The sequence below is a fragment of the Rhea americana genome, unplaced genomic scaffold (assembly GCF_003343005.1).
Source record: "Rhea americana isolate MKP2758 unplaced genomic scaffold, rheAme1 scaffold_267, whole genome shotgun sequence".
Taxonomy (NCBI): domain Eukaryota; kingdom Metazoa; phylum Chordata; class Aves; order Rheiformes; family Rheidae; genus Rhea; species Rhea americana.
Window position 1 is genome coordinate 593,400 of NW_028186387.1, and position 9,444 is coordinate 602,843.

General features: G+C 41.3%; 1 protein-coding gene across 1 annotated transcript in view; it reads left to right on the top strand.

The window, feature by feature from the left end:
- Positions 1-9,444, top strand: part of SVEP1 (sushi, von Willebrand factor type A, EGF and pentraxin domain containing 1) — a 110,158-nt gene that overhangs the window by 61,322 nt on the left and 39,392 nt on the right. The window contains exons 29-31 of the mRNA XM_085307889.1: positions 3,901-4,024; positions 4,546-4,716; positions 6,887-7,060. Of these exons, the coding sequence (XP_085164015.1) occupies positions 3,901-4,024; positions 4,546-4,716; positions 6,887-7,060 (469 nt within the window). The remainder of the gene's footprint in view (positions 1-3,900; positions 4,025-4,545; positions 4,717-6,886; positions 7,061-9,444) is intronic.

Consider the following 9,444-nt stretch of genomic DNA (forward strand, 5'->3'; position numbering starts at 1 on the left):
CAAAAATACAGATTTCATGTTAAACTTTCACAGAATTACAAAATTACTGTGAATGGAAGGGACCATGAGAAGTCTCTGATCCAATCTCCTGCCTTGGCAAGGTGAACACTGAAATCAAACAGGGGACTCAGGGCTTTGTCCAGTCAGATCTTGAAAATCTCCAACAGTCTTTCTGGGAAACAATTCCTGTGGCTGATTGTCCTCAAAGTGGAAGTGGTCCAAGTGGGACATCCCACTTGAGTTTATGAGAAAGTGGCCTCCTTTGAACTTGCTCAAGTTTATTCATGTCTTTTTTGTACTGAGGAGCACACAGTAGAGTGTAATACGCTGGATGTAGCCTAAAAAGTGACGAGGATAGGGGGGTAAGCACTCCTTTTCTCATCTAACTGAGCCCCTGTTCCCACAGCCTTGTATGTTGTTGGCCTTTGTAGCCAACAAACTGGCTGGCCCATGATCAGCTTGCTACCTGCCCGAGCGCCCTGGGCTTTTTCCACAGAGCTGCTCCCTAGCCAGGTTGTCCCCAGCCTGTACTGTTGTCATGGTTTTTCCTTCCCATTTGTCTCTGTTGAATTTCATGGGTTTCCTGCTGGCCAGTTCCTCCAATGTGTCAAGTTCCCTCTGGATGGTGTCTGTGTCCTTGAGCTGACTGGTCCCCCAGTTTGATATCGTCTGTAAACTCAATGACAATGTGCTCCATTGCCGGCTCGTAGTCATAGATATGGATATTAAACAGTATTTCAATCCTATAGGTCAGAAATTATGAATCTGTTAGAAAAAAACTAAACAGCAAGGACTACTGTTCAAAGTTAGAGGCATTTCTTTCGAGGAAAGGAGTCGTGATTAAAAGTCTTTGATCTTCGGATGTATTTTTAAGGTTTTACTACTGTTTGCTTATTTATCACTATTTGTTATCCATGATCCAAATAAAAAATAAAAACAGAATATTGAAAGGAATCTTTGCTTTTAGCATCCAAATGCCTCCTCTGTTTCTCTCTTCCTTTCTTTATGTCTTTGGTTGTCTGCTATGTTAAGAAGTATCAGCAGTCTGCTAGTATTTTTTGCCTCTTGTGCCGCTAAGTGCTGCATTCCCAAGTCAGATCTTTGAGTTTTCATGTACAAGAGCAATGCTGAGAAAAATCAGTACACATGATTTTACAGAACACACTGGTGAAGAATTTAAGTGGGATTTTCTAAGCAACTTAGAAAATTTCTCAGTACTGTCTTTAATGCTCTTGAAGGCTTGGTAAAATTCCTACTGGCTTCAGCAGTAACACAGCTAGGGCAAGGAAGAAAGTATTACCTTTCATTTATGGTATCCATATTCTTAATCTGAAGACAGATGTGACAGAGACAGCAATAGAGCCAGGTAAGCTTCCTATTAATTTTTTACCTCGTGTGTTTGTAGAGCTTGGGGTAGTAAATCACTATCATTATCTCTGTTATTATCAGTTATGTTCCAGCCAGCTGCAACTATGCATTAAGTCTTATTTTCCTGTTCTCAGCTATAAGGGAAACAGAGACAAGAAAATATGTTGCCAAGTGAATAACATAAAATCTAAATCCATTCTTCAAAACTTTTCTGTGCATGCTTTAGTCACCCATCCCCTTACACATTAGCTTTGCGTAGATAAACCAACACCGTGGCTGTTTTTTGCTCGGTAGGGTGCAGTAGAAATACGAGTTGTCCTGAGGTCCCTTCCTGCCCTCCAGCCCCCTGCCTACGTCTTGGGGGGCTGATTCCCACGCTTCCCTGGCCCACAGTAGAGTGTTTCCCGTGCAGATTGTTTGCAGCTCTTGGCCTAAGCAGTTCACATCAGCACAGACGGTTGAAGTGAGATCTCTGGAACAACTACAGGATAAAGAGGTCTGGTCACTCCGGTCTCTAGTTGAGCTTGCTCTGCACCCTGATCACCCCCGGTGGAGCGCAGGACAGGGAATGTGAGAACAATTCGGTGTGAGGTTCACAGTGTAGCTTCCCTTCTGATGGAGACAGCCCGTGTAGCACAGTGGCTGATTTCATCCGCCGGAGGCTGGTCGGAAGCCAGTCACCCGGCTGGGAAAGGCAGTTTCCCAGCTGTCCAGCGTGGGCCTGGCACAGCCGTGCTTTTTAACCAGCTGACTCTGCCTTGAAGCCATGCTGCGTGTACTACAGGGGCAAGCTGGCTGCCCTGAGATGTGCACAGCCCGTTGAGCTGCTCATCTTTGCTCTTTTAATTCATTCTATCATGCAGCTGAAGAAAACCTTCCTTTCTTCCCGCCAGGGAACTACTGCAATGATCCTCCAGCACAGGACAGCCATAGAATAGGAAGCAGACTCAGTAGCCTAATTACTAACATGTTCTCTTAATTGAATAGCCACCTTTTCTCCATGGACTGCTTGGGGCTTTGATGTATTAATAGAAGATTAMTTATTGATTCATTAATTAATTATCCTTTTAGTGCACCTTTGTCCTCCTCAGGGATGGTTACATAGGTCAAAAAATTGCTTCTTCCATGGTAGGGAGAAATGTAATAGAGAGTACTATGCCAATATTTCAAATTATAATTATTTTTAAGCACGTCCTGGTACTATATTCCCTTTCTGTTCTTGGAGTTACAGTGAGCAAAGGTAGTGCAGAGTGATTCCAAAGCCTTGTTTTTTTTATTTGCATTTTTTAAATGCTTTTATATAACAGAAATTTCCCTGGGAGTCCAATGGAACTAGTCAGCTGCTTTTTCTTTTCTTTTTTTTTTCTTGTTCTTTTTTTTTTAAACCAGTGTCACAGTCAGGACTTCTGAGTTCTTTACAGGGAACCATGACGTGGTCACTGTTATTGACATCACATCAATAACAGTCTGTCTGTGTATTTTTACTTATGCCTAGGATTCACAGCTGGTATCTGAATCGCTTAATAGTTCTGTGACGTGTGGATTTATGGTCCCCAAGTTCCTGCTGTTGGGGCTATACAGAAATATGATGATGTTACTATTTTTAATAGGTTGTCAGATTCTCAGCAAGGAAGTAGAAACATTTTAATATAATTTAAAAATGACATTAAAATAGGATGTGGAAACAACTCAAAGTTCCCCAACCGCATTTCGGTTTTCTTTTTCTAGTAAAAATCCAAAAGAAACCTCTAGTAGTTCCATTAAAGGAGTTATGTTATTAAAGGAAAACTTTTACRTCAAAGATGTTTGGCCAGGTTTGTTCTTAACATATTGACCTGCTGCTGATCTAAAAATGCATTCCTTTCTTTCTCCTGTCCTCAGTTTGACTATTCCCATTTCACATTCAATACACATTTAGATATGACCCTGTCCTGCCTTAGTTGAAGACAATGCCAAAACCACCAGTAATATTGGTATAGGTATGTCTTGCCTGCAGTGTTTTGAAGAACCACAATATAACTTAATTTATTGAAATCACAAAACATTTGTCCTGGAAACAGCAGACTGCTTCATTTAATGCTCCTTTTTGTGTTTCTAGTCCTTAAATGTGGTTCTGTGATAGCATGGTTTGAGGAATGCCACTCTTTAACTTTCMGTTCCTCTTGGCTCCCATGTGACATTTTTCTGCAAATACATCGGGTCTTCTCTTCAGATGTGTCCTCAGAGCTGCCTTGTTTGTGACATACATACATTCTTCTTTCCCACTAAAAAGCACAACATTGTTTCAAGGATTAYTTTACATGTTTTACTTGTATGACAAAAACCCCTTAGGTGTTGCTTCAGCACATGCCTTGTGCTGGCTTGTAAGTAGCAATTAGTTTGACCAGAAACTTCTTATGCTAGAAAGGAAAAGTACCAGTTTCTCAATGATCTGTTTCAGTGTTGCATGCAAGCATGGAAGGAATATTTGTTTGCATTCTTTTCCTATGAGTTTCCTTAAACAGCATCTAATGACCTGTTTTAAATCCATAGGTAAAATCTCTGGCTACATCCTGTCCAGAAGAACTCCAAAAAGGAAATGTACTAGCCTGGCCAGATTTCCTGCCAGGAGTTGTTGGAAGAGTGAAGATAGATTACAAGAGTATATTTTGCGCTGGTTAGAACTCTATTTCCTAGAACCTTTTTTCTTTTGAACCATATTGTAAGAAAAATGTGTTGCAAGGTTAAATGTGCTGGCTTGCAGCTTTTGCCCTACTAGCCTTGAATAAATTATTTTGATAATTTAACATTTGGAACATTCAGTCCTTCATTCCTCAAATTCCAGGGTTTTGTAACAAAAGTTCACTGGAATCTCAGACAAAGATTTATTGCTTCCTGAATTGAGATGTTGAAAGAGTGAAGACAGTGTTGGGTCAGAAAAAGGTTTTTATTTTCCTTTATACTAAAAATAATTGGACTGTATTACAATACCTGCTGCCTCCTCACCATTTCTCTTAAAGGATTCCTTGTCTGATTTTCAGATCCTCAAAACCCTTTGAATCTGAGCGAGGCATACCACAGCATGACATTTTCCAAAGCTTTTTCTTGGGTATATTTATACAAGATCAAACAGTCAGGTAGCAAATGTATTGCTTTCAGCACCACATCTCATATTCCGTGCATGTATTTCATCCACAGACTGCCCAGCCTTGCAAGGATCCATACCACATCTGCGGGCCTCTTCTGCTGATTTAAAGCCAGGGTCAAAAGTGAGCCTTTCTTGTGACCCAGGTTTCCAGATAGTGGGCAATTCCGTTCAGCACTGCCTTAACCTGGGACAGTGGACTCGGCCTCTTCCCCGCTGTGAAAGTGAGTTGTCTGGATGGGCTGGCAGGATTAGGAAATCTCAGCTTCCATTTAGATCCTACCAGTGTTTACAGCCTATTTGTCCCTGCTACAGCAATCTGTGATGCACTTGAATCCATCAATGTTGCAGCATATACGTATATGTTTAAAACTTACATTTTACTAAGTGGAGCTACCCTGTGGTCTGGTTCTGCCACTTTTTCAGTCGTTTTCAAATGCATGTGGCAGAAATTATATTTTTGGATCAGAGCACTCATACTCTGAGCTTTCCTCTCCAGTGACACCAGGAGTGTGGAAGATACACAGGAAATGCTGGAATATCTATGTGATCTTTAAATATCAGTTAGAATGCCTACTTTGACATAAAAAAGCTTTGGCATTACATATGTTATAGAATAACTTCTTCAAAAGTGACAGATAATCCTGTCAGGGCTAAGAAGTGCTACAAGACTTTTATAAAACTGACCTGCATACATTTAGGTTCACAAAGTTCTTTTGTTCCTGCCTTCCTAACTCCTATTTTCTCCTTTCCTTTGTCATCCTCTGCTGTGACTTCACCTTTGACTGTGTGGAGGAGATGACTATGAATTGAGGTGACCGTATTTCTCATTTCAGCATAGTAGTAAATTTGCTCCAGAGGCAGGCATTGCATGATCCCAAAATTGTTCAGTTCAGAGAAAATTCATCTTACGAGTTAAAATCTTTTTTTATAGTTTGAACCAGATTTGACGTGGTTGTTCTTTCTTCTCCTTTATTCAGTTATTCAGTTTATTCAGTCTTCTCTTCTGCCTAAAGAATAACACGCATGGGGGGATTTACCTAGTTAAACCCTCTTAGACAGAGCCTATGTTCAGTGGCAGAGACAGCTTTGCTCCTTTCTGATGTTTTGGTGTTTATCCTTTTTTGGTATTTTGGTGTTTTATCAAAGACAAAGGCACCAAAATTCTGTCAGTGTTGCTATCTGTTTTCTCTGTGTTGGGGCAGGCAATGTTCCTCCTTGAGCACAGAGTTCAGAGAGAACAGGGTCAGTCTGCCACAAGTATACTGGACAACCAAGGGTCACACTTATTCACCCACCTTTCTCAGCCTATCCCACAAGTATCTGATCAGTAACAGTGGGACAAAAGTAGCTATTTCCTGCATAAATAGCTGCAGGATTCATAGTGGCAGGTTTGATACAGGCCAGGTCAGAAAAAAATCTTCTACAGACTAAATCAGGCTTGAAATAGTTTTAATGGTTACCTTTACTCACAAGGACCCTTTTCCTGCTTCCAAGTTCCCCAGATCCTCCTGTCCTCATCTACTGACAGCCTGTCCTTGTTATGGACTCTCTATAGCAGATTCTTGGCCTCCATTACAGTGGGCTCTGGGCGCAATGTCTATTCTCTGATCTTTGCAAACGACTGAGGACCAAGGAATTGCTACAATCCATATAGTTACAAAGATAGGCTGTGTAACCACTACAGTAAATTCTTGTTATTCTAATTGAAATGAGGGTTCGCAGGAGCAGCTCTGCTAGAATAGAAAGCCTCTACTAGCAGCCAGGTAGAGTGATACCTTCTGCTGGCAGAGTTGGGATCCCAAGAAATGATTTAATATAGATGAAGTGATTTGCCTTTGCCTGTATATGAGGTCAGTTCCAATCTCTCCACCACTCCTACACTCCCTGATCTCAGATTTACACTGTTCTTCAACTGCTTTGCAGTAACCTGTTGGCCAGGTTTGCAGTGTTTGAACACAGTAACATCAAACTTGTTTTTCAAGAGTAGGGAAGGAGAATAACAGGAAACTGCCTGAAAGCAAAATTATTTTTCTTTTTCCTTTAAATTCATTAAGGACCACTTGATCATCATGAAAATTTCTTATAAATGAAGGGCATCTACTCAGACATTAGTGTTGCATCAGAGACCTCTCTCCTCGAGGACTAGCAGAATGGCAGGAGCTGAAGAGTGCTGCACATTCACTGTTGGACAGCTGTCCACACAACAAGACTCTCCCCTGGAGGATCCTCCCCCCGGGTCCAGAATCCCTCCAGAATCTCCTCAGCCTGCTTGTGGACAATTGCTGCAGAGARCAGATCTCTAGTAGTGGTTCTGATGTGCAATTGCTCTTAAGTTAATCTTCTTGTGTCTGATCTGCTAATATCTGTGCACTCTTTTCACTCATGTTTCAGGGATCAGCTGTGGAGTGCCTCCTCCTTTAGAAAACGGATTTTATTCAGCCGAGGACTTTTTTGCTGGCAGTACTGTTACATATCAATGCACTAATGGCTACTATTTGTTGGGRGACTCCAGGATGTTCTGCACAGACAATGGGAGCTGGAATGGCATTTCACCATCTTGCCTTGGTGAGATACACCATATGTATATATGTATATGTATATGCCTGAGGTGGTGATCCTGTGCTTCTCCTGTACCTTTGGGTTTGGGTGGGATTTGGTTCTGGTATTGAGAAGGCTGCTCAGAATCTGAGGAATTACAGTCCAAAATGTTCATATTACTGAAATCCAGTACTCAAATCTTGACACATTCCTCTGTCCAGTTCCCTGTATGTCCCAAACTATGCTCCCTACTCACTTAGCCTCAGTAAGTAGCTGCTCATACACTCAGCCTATATTGTCTCTCTCCTTCAGTTCTTTTAGCCCTAGAGACCTTGCATCCTCTACTTCTAACCTGTGCTTCAGCATGCCTGTCAGCAAGCAGCTGCAGCATGGAGAAGTCTGGGAACACAGTTAGGTCCACGGTTCACACATTTACCACACATAGCTTGCTTCTTGATGAGGGATCTGACATACCATATGCAGCTGCAGGAGCTGAAAAGTGAGAGAGCCTGTAGCACTCTAAAGCACACCGAGGACTAGGAGGAACAGGTCTTTTAGGGCCATCTCTCCAACCAATCCCCACTGAAATCTACTAGCTAGCTGTAATTGCTTTGCTTTGTAAGCTGCTGTTTTAATCATGCCTAACATGTGAGTTACAGGGTAACAGCTTTACATTTGATTTGGCTGGTTACTCTATCCAAACAAGTAGATACAGCACATATTTTTTCAGTGCAAGATGAGTAAAAGCAAAGGCACCAGCCTTTTAGCTCTGCCAAAATTTTCTGCGGAGCAGGATCCTTCTTTTATCAGGACTCCTTCAGAACCTCCAAACAGACAATGCACTCGGCGGCTCTACTCTTTGTTTTTCTCCCCTACACTATATAGCAAGGCATAAAGATGAGCAGACTCAGAAAAGATGCTGCAGGGCTGTGCACATAATTCCACATCTGTGCAGTAGGGATCATGAGTTGGGAAGGAAACACCCTGTGCCCCACCTTGCAGCTTGCCTTGACCTCATAAAGCAGAGCAGAGTGAGTATAAAATGAAACCAAGAATGGGTTTGGCACCCTGGCTTACCCTTTGCCTTTCTGATCCATGCTCCAGGCAGGTGCCAGCAAAGCAYGGTGCGCCTGTTCCATGGAGCATCCCTTTTGCCCTATTGTGGATCTGATTCATAGTGCCCTTCCTCTCTTCCTCACCATGTGAGATGTTACGTGAAGAGCAGCCAGTACCGTTCTACTGTGGTAGTGCATTGCATTCTCCTGACACCTGTATAATTGGCAACCGGTTTGGTTTTAACGAGCGCTTCTAGTGCTACATATCAGAGGAAAACACCCTTTCTGTTCCAAGTGTTGTTCGTTCTTTCAAGCTGACCAGAGTCATTCAGCAGTGAAGAATGAACACACCAATGTCATAGACCAACTTTTAATCTATTTGCTCCATTTGCTCTGCATTTTTTGCCTGAAAATTGTCTCTGCATTTTTGCCTGGAAATGGACAAAGAACTCCAGCTATGTGTTTGCCTATTTTACCCAATTAAACAGCTGTCCTGCAGCAGACCTTTTAAATGAAGAATTGTTCTGTTCTCTAAGACTGGTTTGTGTGAGGGATAATCCCTGATGCTGGCATTTTTCAATGAGATATTCCAAATTGACTTCCAAATTGACTCTTCGCAATTTGTGACTCATTGTTTACATACCAAGAACACTTCTGTACAGTCAGGATTTGAAAGCTGATATGAAGTGATCTGGAGCCAGTGATTTGTTTTTCTGTACAATATGGAGCCCCATGGAGCATAAATCATCAATTGGCATTTCTAGGCACTATTGTCATATAAATAATTAATCATAATAACTAAACATTTTGAAATCATTTTAACCTTTCTGGCAACTGCAGACACTTCTCATTCTTAAGTTTGCACAATTATGTTCCACAAAGACTGGACTCTCTTTGTATTTTATGTTCAAAGTCACTCCCCTATTGCCAAAGTTTTCCTGTATTACCAGTGGGAAGTTTGAAGCCCAAAGAATTTCCTAGCAAAACGAGGAAATGTAAAAGAGTCCTCCTTCCTAGTGTCTGTCCAAACCAGCAGATAACAGTGTATGAATTGAGATGTCTGTTCATTTACTACTTGGAAACAAAATACTTTTTGTGGAAATAGTGGCAACAGACCCCTCTGACTTTTYCATGGTTTTATAATATTTTATAGGAAATTCAGTAGACTGCATAAATATAATGTCTTTCTGCTAGTGCATCAAGGATGTGATTGAATTAGGGGTGATTCCTAATTATACTAATTAAAGAAATTCCTTCTGACAGTGAAACAGAAATTTGAAGCAGATGTTTATTACGAGTACCAACCAAGTGACATCTTTATTGTATCTTTTCTTTTTTTTTTTTTTTTTATTTTTT